General features: G+C 36.5%; 1 protein-coding gene across 6 annotated transcripts in view; it reads right to left on the reverse strand.

Moving 5' to 3' along the window:
- LOC135206072 (gamma-aminobutyric acid receptor subunit beta-like) overlaps positions 1 to 16,141 on the reverse strand; it is a 195,637-nt gene extending 179,496 nt beyond the window's left edge. For all 6 annotated transcript variants that reach the window (XR_010312670.1, XR_010312671.1, XM_064237269.1 and 3 more), the window contains exon 1: positions 15,869 to 16,141. Coding sequence is in view for 3 of the 6 variants with exons in the window: in XM_064237267.1 (XP_064093337.1) it covers positions 15,869 to 15,990 (122 nt within the window). In the remaining 3 variants the exon portion in view is untranslated. The remainder of the gene's footprint in view (positions 1 to 15,868) is intronic.
- Between the last annotated feature and the right edge of the window lie 2,708 nt (positions 16,142 to 18,849).

The raw sequence follows: 18,849 nt of genomic DNA on the forward strand, positions 1-18,849 counted from the left end.
ACGAGCCTTTTATTATAATAATTATCACATCGAACCGTGATTCCATTTATATACAATTCAACAAAAGGTGTCTTTAATAATCTAAATTCAACTTTACCTCCCCAAAAATGATATTTTCAAATATGTAACCGAAGGGGAATTTTTTAATTGATAATTAATTTCCGCCCCCCATGGGATCGAAACACCGTCCAAGGGACGGGGGACGAAATCAGGAGGCATGGACGCATCAAATCAGCCAAACAGAGGACGCTATAAGCAATATCGATTTACCTACAAATCATCGATTCTGGAGCATTCGTTAATAGAATCGTATGGAAAACCCGTCTACCATGGTGGACAATCGAAGGTTGACAGAACGTAGCCTTTTGTTTATGAATAATTTATCCACATCGAACCGTGATCCATTTATATATCAATCAAGCTACAAATGGTCCTTTAAATCTAAATTCACCTTTACCTCCCAAATGATAATTTTATTTTATAATGTAACCGAAGGGAAATTTTTTAAAATTGATAATAATTTCGTCCCCCCATGGGATCGAACCACCGTCCAAGTGGACGGGGACGAAAATCAGGAAGGTCAGAATGATATGAACTTATAGCGTCTCTGTTGGTGATTGGATAGCGTCACTGACCGTCCTGATTTTCGTCCCCGTCCACTTGGACGGTGGTTCGATCCCATGGGGGGACGAGAAATTATTATCAAAATTAAAAAATTCCCTTCGGTACATATATGAAAATATATTCATTTGGGAGGTAAAGTGAATTTAGATATTAAAGGACATTTGTAGCTTGAATTGATATATAAATGGATCACGGTTCGATGTGATAATTATTCTAACAAAAGGCTAAGTTCTGTCAAACGCTCGAATTGGCCAACATGGTAGACGTTTCATACGATTCTAATACGAATGCATCAGATCGAGGGTGATTTGTAAGGTCAGAATCGATTATGAACTTATAGAGTCTCTGTGGCTGATTGGATAGCGTCACTGACCGTCCTGATTTCGTCCCCGTCACTTGGACGGTGGTTCGATCCCATGGGGGGGACGAAATTATTATCAATTAAAAAATTCCCCTTCGGTACATATATGAAAATATATCAGGAGTAAAGTGAATTTAGATATTAAAGGACATTTGTAGCTGAATTGATATATAAATGGATCACGGTTCGATATGATAATTATTCATAACAAAAGGCTACGTTCTGTCAAACGCTCGAATTGGCCAACATGGTAGACGGGGTTTCATATCGATTCTAATTACGAATGCATCCAGATCGAGGGTGATTTGTAAGGTCAGAATCGATATGAAACTTCTTATAGCGTCTCTGTTGGCTGATTGGATAGCGTCATGACCGTCCTGATTTCGTCCCCGTCCACTTGGACGGTGGTTCGATCCCATGGGGGGACGAAATTATTATCAATTAAAAAATTCCCCTTCGGTACTATATGGAAAATATATCATTTGGGAGGTAAAGTGAATTTAGATATTAAAGGACATTTGTAGCTTGAATGATATAAATGGATCACGGTTCGATGTGATAATTATTCATAACAAAAGGCTACGTTCTGTCAACGCTCGAATTGGCCAACATGGTAGACGGGGTTTCATATCGATTCTAATTACGAATGCATCCAGATCGAGGGTGATTTGTAAGGTCAGAATCGATATGAAATTTATAGCGTCTGTTGGCTGATGCGGATAGCGTCACTGACCGTCCTGATTTCGTCCCCGTCCACTGGACGGTGGTTCGATCCCATGGGGGGACGAAATTCTATCAATAAAAAATTCCCCTTCGGACATATATGAAAAATATACATTTGGGAGGTAAAGTGAATTTAGATTAATTAAAGGACATTTGTAGCTTGAATTGATATATAAATGGATCACGGTTCGATGTGATAATTATTCATAACAAAAGGCTACGTTCTGTCAAACGCTCGAATTGGCCAACATGGTAGACGGGGTTTCATATCGATTCTAATACGAATGCATCCAGATCGAGGGTGATTGTAAGGTCAGAATCGATATGAACTTATGCGTCTCTGACTGATGGATAGCGTACTGACCGTACCTGATTTCGTCCCGTCCACTTGGACGGTGGTTCGATCCCATGGGGGGACGAAATTATTATCAATTAAAAAATTCCCCTCGGTACATATATGAAAAATATATCATTTGGGAGGTAAAGTGAATTTAGATATTAAAGGACATTTGTAGCTTGAATTGATATATAAATGGATCACGGTTCGATGTGATAATTATTCATAACAAAAGGCTACGTTCTGTCAAACGCTCGAATTGGCCAACATGGTAGACGGGGTTTCATATCGATTCTAATTACGAATGCATCCAGATCGAGGGTGATTTGTAAGGTCAGAATCGATATGAACTTATAGCGTCTCTGTTGGCTGATTGGATAGCGTCACTGACCGTTCCTGATTTCGTCCCGTCCACTTGGACGGTGGTTCGATCCCATGGGGGGACGAAAATTATTATCAATTAATTAAAAAATTCCCCTTCGGGTCACATATATGAAAATATCATTTTGGGAGGTAAAGTGAATTTAGATATTAAAGGACATTGTAGCTTGAATTGATATATAAATGGATCACGGTTCGATTGTGATAATTATTATATATACATATATATATATATATATATATATATAATATATATATATATATATATATCTATATATATATACATATGTATGTGTGTGTGTATGTGTGTGCGTGTGTGTGTGTGTAATTTCACTGATACCATTCTTTTGAAGGTTAATTGTACCATTATAATAAATAATAAAATTCAAAGTCATCCATTTACGTTTTATGTGCGTACTCGGTAATGGACATGAATAGTTATGTAGGCATTTCCACAAAAATAATCATTATTACTAATATTTCGGAAAGCGTAAACGGTTTGCCTCTAGCAACCTTTTGTAAAGCATAAAAAAAACAAGTTTCTTCTGTTCTGTTAGACTAATTCAACCTAAATCCCATTCAGTTTAGGTATGGGGTAAGACTGCACCTTAAAGAAAAGATACTCACCGAATTAAACGTAAATCTGCAATTTTCGTTCATTGTTCGATTCTTGTTTACGAAATAAAGCTATATCCAGAGATAAGCAAGTGTTTTACGTAAAAAACTCTACCTACAGTCAGTATGTTGTTATTTGCCCATTTAACGAGATAATGCCATTTTAGAAAACAGGTGAAGAATGGGTATAGGATTCAACATCCAACAAATGGGACCTCCATGTTGTAAAATTAAGTTTTTTTCGTTTGGATTGAAAGTGGTCACCTCCTGCCATTGCTCTCTCTCTCTCTCTCTCTCTCTCTCTCTCTCTCTCTCTCTCTCTCTCTCTCTCTCTCTTTTTCTATTGAACACGATTCATTTATTCATTTGTTGATTTGTGTTGTGTTTATGTAAAATTAAGTTTTCATTTAGTTATGAGAGTGAGTGGTCACCTCCCAGCTCTCTCTCTCTCTCTCTCTCTCTCTCTCTCTCTCTCTCTCTCTCTCTCTCTCAGTTTTTTCTTTCATTTGTTGATATGTTTTGTATGTATAAATTAGCAGTTTCTTCACAGAAATGTTGAGACCGAGACAATGAGCTTTACTGCTTCTCTCCAATATCTGTTACACCCAGTAATGGCGCCTGGCCAATTTTCAGGCCATTGCATAAAGTGACCCGAAATAATGTCTTTCTTTGATTTTCTACAGCCATAATCGAATATACATTTATTGTGCTCGGCTTCTGTCAGCAACAAACAAAGCCATGCGATGAAGGAATAAATATGTAAATGCAATCCACCAAAGGTCTTAGTTAATTTCGCAAATATATGGCTGGGAACTTAAAGCACACATTCTTACTTGGAGACATCGGTTTGGTTCCTTAAAATAATTGCCCTTCTTAACTATATTTAATATGGAGACTATATTTCATAACTAAGGTCTTTGTCAGCACATATATGCATGTTTGCCACCTTCCACACTCACCCTCAAGCACACAGGCATGATATATATATATATATATATATATATATATATATATATATATATATATATATATATATATATATATTCATATCATGTATGTGTACACGTATACATTCATACACACATGAATAAAACAAATACTAAATTTTTCCACCCGTGCATGCAAGCAAGTTTAGCCGCTTCTAAATGTATGCATGATGCAGTAGTACCATCTTTCTGTAAGAATTTTTTTTTTTTTTTTTTTTTTTTTTTTTTGCAAAATTTTATTAATGAAACTTTTGCAAAACATCGTTCTCAAATTCTGTAACTCGGAAACGCCTTCGGTATTTTTGCTCTTATTTGAAGTTATATTTGCTCGTAGAATGGTTGGTATTATTATTATTATATTATTATTATTATTATTATATTATTATTATTATTATTATTATTATTATTATTATTATTATTATTATTAATTAATTTTTTGCTCTATCACAGTCTTCTAATTCGACTGGGTGGTATTTATTGTGTGGGGTTCCGGGTTGCATCCTGCCTCCTTAGGAGTCCATCACTTTTTTTACTATGTGCGCCGTTTCTAGGATCACATTATTATTATTATTATTATTATTATTATTATTATTATTATTATTATTATTATTATTATTATTATTATTATTATTATTACTTACCGAATTTAGAGTTAAATTAAGTTTACTGAAAGCGACTCCCACATGACTGGTTCAGTTACAGTCGCCTCCACGCGGAGGTTTAAATTCTCTAATTGCCCTTCATAATTATGACTGCCATATGCCCAGACTCTAAACCCTAAGACAACTGAGATTAGTTGCTTCAGGTCAGAGATCTTTACTCAGTTCAAGGCAAGCTGAATAGGTTATTCTTCCGTTGATAATTATACGGTTTTCTCATTTATCTTTGAATTTTAAAATTATCAAATAATTTAAAGATTATTTGAATTTAATTATGTGTATAGACATTGGTGAAATTTATTTTTCTTAATTTTTCGATTATAGGCACTACCTCTGGGTTTTATTCTATGGCCCTTGGCTTATTCGACAACAACAACAACAACAACAAAATAATAATAACTGAAAAAGAAACCCACAGAATCACTGTGTATAACGTCTCTACTTATAAGTATTTACATTCTATTTTACTCCACGCTCGAGTACTCTCGGGTCTGAAAGTACTCGAGCGTGGAGTAAAATAAAGTGTAAATACTTATAAGTAAACACGTTATACACAGTGATTCTGTGGGTTTCTTTTCCAATCCTCACAAGAAAACTGAAAGAAGTTTTTGTTGGTTAATAATAATAATAATAATAATAATAATAATAATAATAATAATAATAATAAGCATCGTGGTTTTCCTTTTTTACCGGATTTTAACAGACCGGAGACAATAATTCGTAGAAATTCGTAATGGTCGTTATAGTATGTATGTTGTGTATATCTTAGTTTTACCAGATCACTGAGCTGATTAACAGTTCTACTAGGGCTGGTCCGAAGGATTACATATTTTTACGTGGCTAGGAACCAATTGGTCACCTAGCAACGGGACCTACAGCTTATTGTGGGATCCGAACCTCACTAAATCGAGAAATGAATTTCTATCACCAGAAATAAATTCCTCTGATTCCGCGTTGGCCGAGCCGGGATTCAAACTTCGGATCACCGGATTGGCAGCCGAGCGCGAAAACCACTCGTCCAGCGGGGAACTCGTTTTATCAGTAGCTGTAATACATTTTTTTTTCTTTCTTTTTACTGGATTTCAACAGACCTGACACAACAGTTCGTGGAATGACGACATTCACCAGACTAATGAAATCCAAACCGTATCAGATTAGTCCTTGTGGGTTAATTATGCAGATGCTCTAACGAGGTCATCATCTATAATTCAAATTATCGATTAACTCCCGAACGTTAATATGCATAACGACACATGCGGATGTCGTCGTGGTAATTTGTAATAAATTCACGGATATTTACGAAAAACATTAATTGATAGCGAGAAATACACGATATATACAAGTAATGCGGTAATTAATAGCACTGGAAATCACTCATGTCATCGTTTCACAGATTTAATCTAGTGCAGCATTGATTGGTAACAGAGGAAAATACGTACTATAATTCGCTTAAACCGAACTAAGTAACAGAGACGAGAAGCATATTAAAAATAGCACAAAAATAACGTCAAACTAATATATGTGTTCGCTTGTTAAATTCAGCTCTCGAAATTTTAAGTTTGTGAGTTTCAAGATCTCCCTTTTCTACAGAAAAAAAGAAAAAAAAAGAAAAAAACCTGAATCAATTTATAGAATTGCTTGTTAATAATTAAATTTCCAAGTTCGAAGTGTCATTTTCGAAATCACCCTTTTCAAAAAAAAAAAAAAAAAAAAAAATCCATTTGCAGAATCGCTTGTTAATAATTAACTTTCTAAGTTCGAAGTCTGAATTTCAAGGTCTCCCTTTTGGACAAGAACTGTAACCCCGCCCCACCAAAAAGAACAAAAAAATCGTCAAACTATCGATGTAATCCCTTGTTAAATCTATTTTCAAATTTTAAAGTCTGTGAGTTTCAAGATCTCCCTTTTCGGCAGGTTTTGGTCGGGAAGGAATGTAACCCAATTTTTCCAAGAAAACGAGGAGGAAAAGGACGGGGAAGATTTCGTTATGCGGGGAAGAAATGGAAGAGGAGAACAGGTGAGTAGTCCTGTATGTTCCTTTGGTTATCCCATGTGCCCCCAACGCACTGGCATCCTATTAGTTTTATTATTATTATTATTATTATTATTATTTTATTATTATTATTATTATTATTATTATTATATATCCGGTCGAGATGGCCATTCTTTTTAATGAAGATATTGTTAGTTAAGAAAAACAAAAAAAAAATAAGGGAAGCAAGTATAAAACTACAGTTTTATATATAGATATATATATATATATATATATATATATATATATATATATATATATATATATATATCAACTGTAGTTTTTATACTTTCTTCCCTTATTTCTTTTCTTAATAACAATATATATATATAGGTATATATATACACATATATATGTGTGTGTAAATTGTATGTATACACACGCTATATATATGCGTATATTTATACGCATGTATGCCTGTATAAATGTGTATGTTTATGTATAAAGGGAAAAAATTACAAAGGAAATGTGTTTGTGATTAGAATTGCTCTCATGTATTTCATGATTTTTACGTAACAAGTCACTTAGCCGTAGTAGACCAACTAATTTACGCGAAACTTAACCAATTCATTCTACGATTCTCGTAGCCAAAATGTTCGTGGACCAGTGTTATTTATAGTCACTACTCCATTTTAGCCTCATTCACGAGTCTCGTTCAAGATTTCAAGTCGGATTTTCCCTTAATACAGTTAAACTCCCGAAGAGTCTTCCCCAGTCGTCCGTCCCCGACATTTTCTACGTGAATTGTCTTCTGATCAAAGTCTTCTGGGTCCTTTCTCCATGATGTATTGGGCCTTCTGTCTGGCCAGCGCCCCTCCACTTCGATATATGCTTCTTCTCTAGCAGACTGCGCTTCTTTCCTCTCCACTTCTTACCCTCTAGCTCAGAGAGTAAGAAGTAGAGTTCTCTGTTTTCCAACCTTCGAATACCACCCATCACCTTTTTTTTTTTTCCTATTACTAAATTAGCAAGTGATTCTTTTAAATGGGCGTCTGTTTGTTCTTAGGTAACTCCTGACTTTGATCGGAATATACCGAGGGAGTTTGTCAAAATTTTCACTTGGGACGCGTTATTTTTTTTACTTTCTGTTCTGTTCCTGTTGTAAAAAAATAAGATCTATAATGATGATGTGTTGTCTTTGATCGGCACACGGGCGCGCACAACACACACACACACACACCACACACATATACACGTATATGTATATTTACATACATACATATATTTTGATGAATATATATATATATATATATATATATATAATACACATATAATATATATATGTATATTAATATAATAATGTAGATATTTTATATATACATGCATATATATATGTATATATAAATATGTGTGTGTGTGTGTCTGTATGCAGTCACTACTCTAATAGAGCGGCAATACTCTTTTATGGTAGTCCGGCCATTCAGTTCGAAATGGCGTCGATTGCCGTAATGACCTTGACCCACATGACTCCATTTCGGCTGTATGACCTCGTTGACTTGATAGGCTCGACATCACTCACGCCTTTCAGTCACTTAATACCCAAGACATTTTTCTCTTAAGTGAGCTTCCGATTTCCCTTACTGTTTTTGTGTAAGCCTTTGTTGTTTATTATAACGATCGGTTCTTGGTTCGTAAGTGTCCACTCGTGCTTTTCGTGATTCTTATTATCAGATCCCCCTCCATTAAATTCTTCATTTTCGACGAGAACGTCTTTGTAAACGTTTATGTTCGAAATCATGAAAAGCCTGTCAAGACAATTAAATTATGCACTTAATGTGACTAGCTTCGTATATTTTTCACTTTGTAAGAGGTGAGCCTCATTAACTTGTAATTAGCCATTGATTTTACGTGTATTGCCTTCTTTTTTAAGTACAGTTGTAACCGCCATTTTCTTTTGTATTTTCATAGTCCACCTGTTTTGACCAGCATATTCAATAACGAACAAGAATTAACATACAAAACTAGCTAATCGATTACCAAAATTGAAAATATTAGTAATGATTTATGCAATGGTTAGACGGCATAAATTAGCGAGACCAACCAGCTTACCTAGTTCGTTAACCGAAGAAGATAATATTGAAGAATAATGAAACATAAAAATCCGCTCAATTTGAGTTGCTTGTCTCTTTCCCACCACTGGAATTAAAGCTTTCATCATAAGTCTGAGCTCATAATATGTAAATCATTGTTATCAGTAAGTTGGGCCAAAGAGCAAAATCAAACACTCGACATATTCGCTTTGTGGATCAAACAGCGCAGGAAGGTGAGAGGGAACTGGTGTTGGTGGTGGTGGTGGTGATCCCTTTGGTCGAATATTCTCTTGATCGCTTCTAATTGAGTCTCTAGACCGGCCTGATGCGTCTGTTCCACTTTCCACGAATCGTCACCTCGGGTCATTTGGGGTTCTTCATTGGAAGGTGGATTAACTTAATCATTTCCTCGTTGGATACTGCTGTGATAGCTTTCAGTGTTTTCAATGTTTAGAAAAGGCGAGACTTCAAAACTTTTTTTTTTAATGCAGCGGGTCATTTGTTGCTTGAAGTCTTCTTCCGCGGAACTGGAGTGTTCTTTAGAATACTACGAGAAAGTTTAAAACTGTCACGAGAAAGAAGAAAGGGAACTGAACCTTGCCACAATCAGCAACACAATGTAATGGAGCATGAAAATATAAATAAACTCATACGTGCCTCCAAGATCATGAGACAGATCTTTTTTATTGTTAGCTTACAAGATACAAGCGCAATGGAGCTGCGGTTAACATCAGTTATCAATAAATTTCCTTTTGGAGTAACCTAGCTGCAATGGAGTAGAGGATAATACAACTCGAGTTTTTCAAATCGCTAGGACGTTAAACGCGGCCACCTCCCTTTTTAACAAGTACTGGTCGAACAAGAGCTGGTTCAAAAGATGATGTCATGTTGGCGTAAGAAGTAACAGAAGAATTACAGAAGAGTGTTGATATGATACTTAAATTTTTTATCGGTAGTCCTATTAGCCCATGAAGAGAATGAATCTTGCAGTTCTCAGAACATTCCCATGAAACAAGCCAGCAGTAAAAAAATAAAAAAAGGAAATAAAAAAATAAATAGAAACGCAGAAATCACTAGCATAAATTATGGTTTTCTTACTGAATATTCAAGATAATCAAACTTGATCCTGAAGGATGACCTTTGCAACCCCAACTACAGAACTATCAACAGAAATAATTAATGTGTTATAAGTCTATCATCTCCAATGTAGCGCCTCAGTGGCGTGATCGGTATGGTCTTGGCGTGCCACCTCGGTGGCCGCGAGTTCGATTCTCGGACATTCCATTGAGGAGTTAGAAATGTATATTTCTGGGGAAGGAAGTTCACTCTCGACGTTGTTCGGAAGTCACGTAAAGCCGTTGGTCCCGTTGCTGAATAACCACTAGTTCCATGCAACATAAGAACACCATACAAACAAACAATCATCTTATGTACTTGCCAGGAACATAGGATACCTTTGTTTATCCAAAGGTATCCAGGTGATACCTTTGGATAAACGTTATCTTAACATTTGAAAACGTTTAGTTCTGCGATGCATTGAAGTATCTTGACTTTTTAACCGATAAGCTTCATTTCTCCATCATCCGGTTCCTACTTGGAATATTTAAGAAGAAGAAGAAGAAGAAGAAGAAGAAGAAGAAAAGAAGAAGAGAGAAGAGAGAGAGAGAGAGAGAGAGAGAAGAGAGAGAGAGAGAGAGAGAGAGAAGAACCTTTCTTTAAGTTGATCTTGCATATCAGTCTCTTTCTCCACCAATAGTCACTAGTACTAAGCTATTGCAACTTGTTGCATGCTGTGAAAGTTTTCCCCTCAAATCATCTGTCAGCTGTGCGTTTTGCCATCACCTTCGTTTTCTTGTTTGTACCCTTATTATTCATTACGCCATTTTCTCGTGTTTTCATGCTTTTCATGATGGCATCTTCAAGTCCATAACTGTACTCTGTTTTTTTCCATCTGTCCATCCGCCTGTGGTGTTTGCGTATGGTAACAATGCGTCCCGGGCTTTAGATAGTTACATTCAACAAGGATAATAATATCCTATTTCAAATATTAACGGTGTAATTAGCATACAGTAATTTATTAAAACACTTTTCAGTTGCAAATGTACACCCAGATATCCTTATGATTACCTAAAACTTACACATAGCATAATTATTTCAAGCCCGGGACGCAGTGTTACCATGCGAAAACACCACTGGCGGATGGACAAATGGAAAAAAACAGAGTATAGTCAGAACATTCTGCGCCTGATCAACTGTAAGCAAAAGACCACAAAATACATGCACAGCAGCTTTTTCTGCCTTTTCTGGGTCTACCCCTAGATGTCACCAAATTCTTGGTTCTCATAATAATGTATATATTAATTGATTGCCTGATTTACGTGAATTGACGTCGCAGCAACTAAGGTTATCGACTTCTATTAATCTTGAATATTGTTTTCACCACGCACCTCCAAGCACAGGAAATTCACGGCTTTCAAATGAAATTTGGATTTTCCAAGTTTTCTAATGGTGTTCTTTTAAATATCTTATGCATCCTAAATGTAAGGGAGACTGTCTTTGAATGAAGAGACGTTCTAAAAAATTTTATAAGAGGTAAACGTTGGCTAAAGGGATTCAATTAATGGCAGGGTTTAAGATAGTTCAAGATAAGGCCACGACAGTTAAAACAGTATCTGTATCTCAAAAACCTTTAAAATGCGAAAATGCTTAAAGGATGAAATAAAATGAATTGGTTAAATGCAGAATTAGTAATTTTAATTTACTGTCTTTGCTATTTGCATTAGAAGATCCTTACAGAGTAGAATATTGAAGAGGTATTTGTGAAAATTATGAAAACTCAAAGAGGTAAATAGAGCCAAGAGAATACAAGTATCAACAACACGAATCAAAGAAAGAAGCAAGCAGATACACATTATCAGTAAACAGAAAAAAGTACGTAAATGAACCGCAGTTGAGGAATAATTCAGGAAAAGCGGAGGCAAAAAGTCAAGGCCATGGCAAATAGCACTTCCTCTCAAAATCCCTGGAGTATCACAATTCTTCTTCGGATATACAGTGAAGGTAAAGGTATAGTCTGTAGTCGTGGTAAGCAACAGGTATCGCAAAGCATCAGCAATTCAAGTTGACAAAAGAGGCAGAATAACAAAAAATGCTAATATTGCAAAACAACGTGAAGTGCAGGAGATAAAAGTTCGAAGCAGCAGGGTAACAAAGCTTGGATACCCAAGAGATTGGATGGAAAGATAAATTATTGAAGCATACAAGAACTTCCGGGATGTTTGTGAAACGGCAGCAGTCTAGGCTGCATGAAGGGAGAAGCAATATTAAACTCAAGAATGGATATATATAAATTCTGTTGTGGGCAACTAAAGTGAAGCATTTGTGATGTAGACTACAGTTTTTTTTGTTATTTCGTCCAGACAATTATAAGTATCAGAATAATATACATACATACATACATACATACCATACAGGACATAACATACATACATACATAACATACATATACATACATATGTATATATTATACTATATATATGTTATTATATGTTATATAGATATATCTATATATATATATATATATATATTATATATATATATCATATATAATATATATATATAATATATATATATGTATAATATTACTTTCACAGACAGCAAATTCCCTAATAGTAGTACTTTAAAAATTTACCTTAGGGGTCTGATTATGAATATCTGATCTATTTCCATGTAATCTATTGAACTCCTCTTCATAAAACTAAACTAGAAAACACATATATTAATATATATGTATATATAGATAAAGAGTTTCGTTTTATGAAGCACAGTTCAGTAGATCACATGGAAATAGATTAGATATTTATAAACAGACCCCTAATGGAAATCTTTAAAGCACTAGTAGGAATTCTGCTATGTCTGTGAGTTGCCAAATGCCCTCGTGAAATAATAGCTTATGTTTGTTATTCCATAAATCTATAATGTGCTGAGATGTGCTACGAAAAGAAAGATAGGTTTGGTTTATGATTGGATTGAAAGACGCAGGTCAAAATTCTCTGATGTGATTATTGCACCAGGAGAAGTCTTTTTATCACTAGCAAGGCACCTACCCTCTAGGCTTAGGGATTGAATTCCTCATACTAAGTGGGTCCATTACCCTGACAGACATTGGGTTTGAGTTCCTCCTACTACTAGCAAGGTCCCCTACTCTGCCAAAATTTGAGCTAGGGTTCTTCAGATTACCAACTGGGTCCATTGCCTTGCGAGACTTTGGGCTTGATTTTTTCATTCAGTTAGCTAGGTCTCCTACTCCGCAGATTTTGTGTTTGAGGTTATATTTCTTGCTGGAACTCTTACCTCGTCAGATTTTGGGCTTGCATTCCTCCCATTACCAGCTGGTCCCTTACTGTGTCTGACTGGTGTTGAATCCAGCACGGTACTAGCTAGGTCTCGTACCTGTCCAGCCTTTGTGGTAGAGTTCCTCATATTACCAGTTGGGTTTCCTATCCAACCAGGTTCTTATGGTTAAGCTCTCTTACTGCCAGCTGGACCCCATACGTTACCAACTTGGCGAGTTCTTCATGCTACAGCTGATGTCTACTACCTTGCCAGAATTTGACCGAAAGTTCCTTAACATGTTTTGGGCCTGATATCCTGCATTCTTTGTCACTTCCCATCTTTGGCCTTAAGTCCCACATATTGATGGATCAAATTTTTATTCTTGAGTTTTCACGCTACTGGCTATGCTCTTAGCCTGCCAGACCTTAGTCTAGAGAGCTCCTTATAATTCCAGCTGTCCTCACTAACGTGCCAAATTTTAAACACTTCTAAGTTAGTTTCTCATATTACTAGCTGGGTCCCCATACCCTGCCAGGTTTTCTCTTAGAGATCTTAACACCACTAACTTGGTTTTTTACCCTACTAGACTTTGTAGCATCAATATCCATGAAGAACAAAGAAATCTAACTGGTCGAGATCTATAGTGCTCATCATGGAAGCCAAAAACTCAGGTAGGGGGGAACATCTGGAATGTATTCCAGAAAGGGGAGTCACTGAGACCTGATATTCATTCACGTAATATATAGAGAAAAGTGTTCGTTCACTTGAACTGCGATCATTAACGTTTATATTCACTCTCGAAAATAAATCTTTCAATGAAATTACAATATTTTCAAAACTTCAATGCATCATCTAAATTCCTGGACAAGTAGACTTTTGCAATCCTTTTTTTAAAGGTTGCAATCACTGTAATTTTAATTTGCTTTGCTATGGAAAGGTTCGTAGGAACATAGCATAGGATACGTCATCACCCCCCCCCCCCCCCCCCCCCCCCCCCCCCCCCCCCCCCCCCCCCCCCCTCCAGCCTTCACGCCCCACAGCAGGCTTTCGAAAATGCCAAACAAAGGCCTTTCTCTGTGATCCCCAGATCCCATTTGCTTCATCATATTTCTTAGCAGGGGAAACTTGCCTATCCTTTGTTCTCTCAAGTCATATCACCTTAGTTTTTTTAGGGTAATTTTTCATGGCTGTTTGCGTACGCAGATATTTATATCAGATTACTTATTAATGTTAGTCCTTTTTATTTATTTATTATGCGCTATATATTTCTTTGTGTTCTGATTTTTATTGTTAGGCATTATGGTCTAAGGAATTGTTTATTTTGAGGTAGGCACTATGACAATAAGTCCTTGTTCCTTGTCCTGCACACGAGGTGGAGGTGGAGTTGGAGGTGCTTAACATTGTTAGACGAACAATGACGCAATAATATGTATATTCTAACCACTCATGTATAGATACTGGATGGGAGACAAATTGATCTCTTATTCGACTGTTATAGGAAACTCGGCAGGATAGCATGTACAAGCAATATTCTTGAGAAGGTATGTTAGGTTTCAAAATAAACAGATGCATATAGATACACACATACATACAAATACACTCTCATATGTATATTCTAACTACTCATGTATTGATACTGGCTGGGAGTCAAATTGATCTCATATTGGACTGTCAAGCAGGATAGCATGTACAAGGATTATTCTTGAGAGCGTTTGTTAGGCTTCAGAATGAACAGATATACATATAGATACACACATACATACATATGCACTCTCACAAACACACATACACACAATTATGTATATATATATATATATATATATATATATATATATATATATATATATATACACTGAATTATTGTGTACTTGTGTGAATAACCTCTCGTCTATCAGTGAATTTATTAAAAAGTCAGTGCATTCCTGCATTGGCATAAAGAGAAAGAGAGAAAGTCTTGTTCTTCACTAATTTTTTCCTTTGTTATGAAAAAAGAGAGAAACATATTTCCCAGCTGTTACGGAGAAAGTCATAATTATCTGAGTAATTTGATCAAAGTCTGGCCGATTTTGACACCATAATATGAGTAAATGCTAATCCTAATTAATTACAAAAACAATTAATTCTTAATAATATCCCCCCTTCATCTCCCTCCCCCTCTCTCTTGGATAAAAGTACCCAACGTTTTTTAATATCTTATAAATTTAACCCCTTTAGGCCTATTACTACGTCTATAAATAAACCTACACACACACACAAAGGAATTCACACATGTAAACACGCGCCATCACCCATACTTAAAGATATTCATCAATATTTTTTCATTAGGAAAAATTCTTTATGGTCGGTTAGAGGTTTTAGAATTTCATAAGCACCCATATGCATACATGCACGCATTCGTCATACATAAGTAAGAATGGCATTGCTTTATTGCATATTGTAGATTATATTTAAACTAGTGGGAGACTTTAAAAATCAGCTGTTTTTTTTCTTTTTTTAGGATTGCGTAAATTTTCATATACTTAAAAGTAACCTAAAAGTCTTTGTAGGCATTAATGCTTGGTATATTTTCTTCGTAACGCAAGCACTCCATGAAAGTGATTTAATGCATCATGCATTCTCTCAGGCCTTTCGTCGAGCTAAGCTCGAGGTTCAGACTCTCTCTCTCTTCCTTTAGTTAGGATCTCTTCGGCAGGGCATGAAAACGGGGCATTCAGGAGGTGGGAAATGAGGTTATGACGATGATGATGATGGTGAGTGAAGGACTGACTGAGGAGGACTCACTCACCGCGGTGCCCACACAGTGAGGAGTGTGGCGGCGGCCCACAGCCCGAGCCACACACAACGGGGTGCTGGCGATCTCATGGCTCCCGACGGGCCAGCCAGCCCATATCTCGCGGATGCCACCATGCACTAAAATTATGAGGTCGTTGCCTTACATATCCCCGCTGGCCTCAACCTCTAACACACATCAGCATCTCTTCATCACCAAGATCAAGTAGTACTCCCCGATTAGCACACAGGAGAGGCGCGCACCTCCACTCTCTAAGGGAACTTTACTCGTTGTGAAGCCCTTGCGCAGGTATTGACTTTTCTTGGTCAGGGGAGTGGCGACGGCAGAGACCTTGGACGGCTGCTCCCTCAACTAGGGAAGATCCGGGTGCTTCCCCTGGGTGCCAACAGATGGCACCGCTACCACGAAACGAGGGGAAATGTTGCAGTCTGAGGTCCGAGGGCACGAAAGAAAAACTCCAGATTAAACAGGAGCCTTAGGCCCACAGGGAAGTTTTTCATATCACTCTATAGGTCGCCGCTCTCAAAAAGGCAATGAAAACTCTTCTCCCGGGGAAGCGGGGCTGAGACACACTTCAATTATTATCTGTGTCGTGTAATAAATGGGTAGGTGCAATGTGCGTTAATGCATCGATGAAGGAAATAACTCGCCAGTTCGCAGAGAAGTAGTCTTTGAGAGTTGCATAGTAAAAGGTACTAAGTGGAAGACACTTAACATAAAAATATTCGTTTGCCTCAAATATATTCTTTCACGGTTACATATTATAATTTCAGTTGATCTTTGGGGTACCAGATAATGGACAGAGGGGAGTAAGTCAAATTTGATTTTACATTGAAAATTAATGATAATAATTATTATATTGACAATAAGAATAAAAGAAAATTTTTTTAATATTGCTGATGATGCCTTCTATTTTAACTTTTTCTGGATATTGCTGTTTTTTATCTTTAAACGAATAGTAATTGTTATTTATCAAAACGAGGAAATATTGACCCCAAGGGAAATCTTAAAGATACACTAAAAAAAAAAATTTAAAGTGTTTTTTAATGGGCTATTGGGTGTTTATTTTTTGTTGCTCATCATTATCATAGGTGGCGCGTAAGAACTTTCGTTTCCCTAATCACGATGGGGTCGTGTTGCAAAATTCGACGCTTCAGTCTATCGTTTTCCCATTATTTACTTTTATGTTAACGTTATCGAAGCTCTCTCTTTAAGACTTGCTATCAAAACTACATTGGAAGTTATGAAAGTTATTCCATGTCAAATTAAGAGAAAGAATGATAATAAAAGTACCTCCATTCATATTACTTTTCTTCCATCTTTCTTTCCACCCTGTCCTCCTATCAATACTTTCATAGTGCAGCTACGACGTTCTTCTCACGTTATGCCTTTCAAACATTTCTACTCTTAGTTTCCCTTTCAGCGCTGAGTGCCCTCACAGGCCCCAGCGCTTGGCTTTTGGCATAAATTCTATATTCCATTCCATTCCAACATAACATTACCAAGGAAAGGTTATGTACTTTGCACAATTACCACAAACTAAAATGCACGTTGAAGTTTTAGGATATAAACAAATAAAAGAAACGGATCAGTAGAGCAATTAATAAATTAATAAGGAAAATCAGTGTTAAAATTGTCTATATAACTTGTCTATATTCAAGTTGCAGCAGGCATTGCTTTTAACAAGAATGTATGAATTCATCACGATCATAATCATTTGTTTAAGATCGACCCAATTTCATGATTTTCGTCCATGGTACCAAGAAATTTCAATGTTCAGAAAAACAGTTCCCTCAAAAACAATTGAGAAGTTTTTGGATTAAATGTAATGAAAAACTCGTTTATTGTTAGTAGGATCAACGATAATTTATTTTGAAGTAGCCTATTTAAACGAAAATTCAAGGTGAAATACTACTGTAGCTACAGAATCATAAAACTTCTAAGTACATAAATCTACGGAATATCAGAATATCCACAGCAGTGGTTCCCAAACTTTTTTCTGTCATTTCCCCCTTCATGTGTATGAGGGAAAGAGTAGTTAAAACACACTGTGGCTATTTACTAATTTATTTTTTTCAAATGTACAAATATACTGATAAACATATGGTTACGGAGTAAAGTGGATAGAGAGCGGTTAGTAACAAATAACCGCATAGCCATAGAGAGCGGTTAGTAGCAAACAAAAGGACATGAGAAGATCCACCTGAGATTTTTTTTTTTTTAGTAGGTAGTGTCATTATTTCCTCCCTGGTAGCTTCCAATTTTCCCCCAGGGGGAAATTTCTCCCAGTTTGGGAACCACTGATCCACAGGAAAGTAAATTGACTCTGATGCCAGAGATCATCGTAGTGACACCGGTTTCTGTAGAACTACAGGTTGTACATTGAGCGAGCGTGGCATGTATGGTATCGCTGTTGACTATACTTTTAAGAATTCAACATGCCTCTCTAGGTCCACATCGTGATGGCACTGGACACATCAGCGTGAAGAAAGACAGTCCGTGTAAATCACAGTAACAAGGCTAAGTTTCAGTACCAAGGAAACTCCTTCATTCATAAATTTAGTCTCAGAAGGAGAGCAAAAGCAAGGTTATGGTTGTTGATTTGCGCTGGATTCTTAGCACTTGTTTCTTGGAATATTCTCCTTAGGGGGGTAGTGCATTCCTTAAGGCTCTTTGTAGTGTCCTTTTGGTCCCTAGCTGCAACCCCTTTGTATCCCTCTACTGTACCTCCGTTCCCATTCTCTTTCTTCCATCTTACTTCCCACCTTGTCCTAATAATTGTTTCATAGTGCAACTAGTTTGAGGTTTGCCTCCTGTTGCACTTTTAAAACCTTTTTACTCTCGATTTCCCTTTCAGCGCCGAATGACCTCATAGGTCCCAACGCTTCGCCTTTGGCCTAAACCTTATATTCCAATTCCTTATTATATTAATGAAGCAGTATCGTCTCTGTCGGTTGTACAATGTCCAGAGGTCC

Source organism: Macrobrachium nipponense, chromosome 29 (genome assembly GCF_015104395.2).
Source record: "Macrobrachium nipponense isolate FS-2020 chromosome 29, ASM1510439v2, whole genome shotgun sequence".
Taxonomy (NCBI): domain Eukaryota; kingdom Metazoa; phylum Arthropoda; class Malacostraca; order Decapoda; family Palaemonidae; genus Macrobrachium; species Macrobrachium nipponense.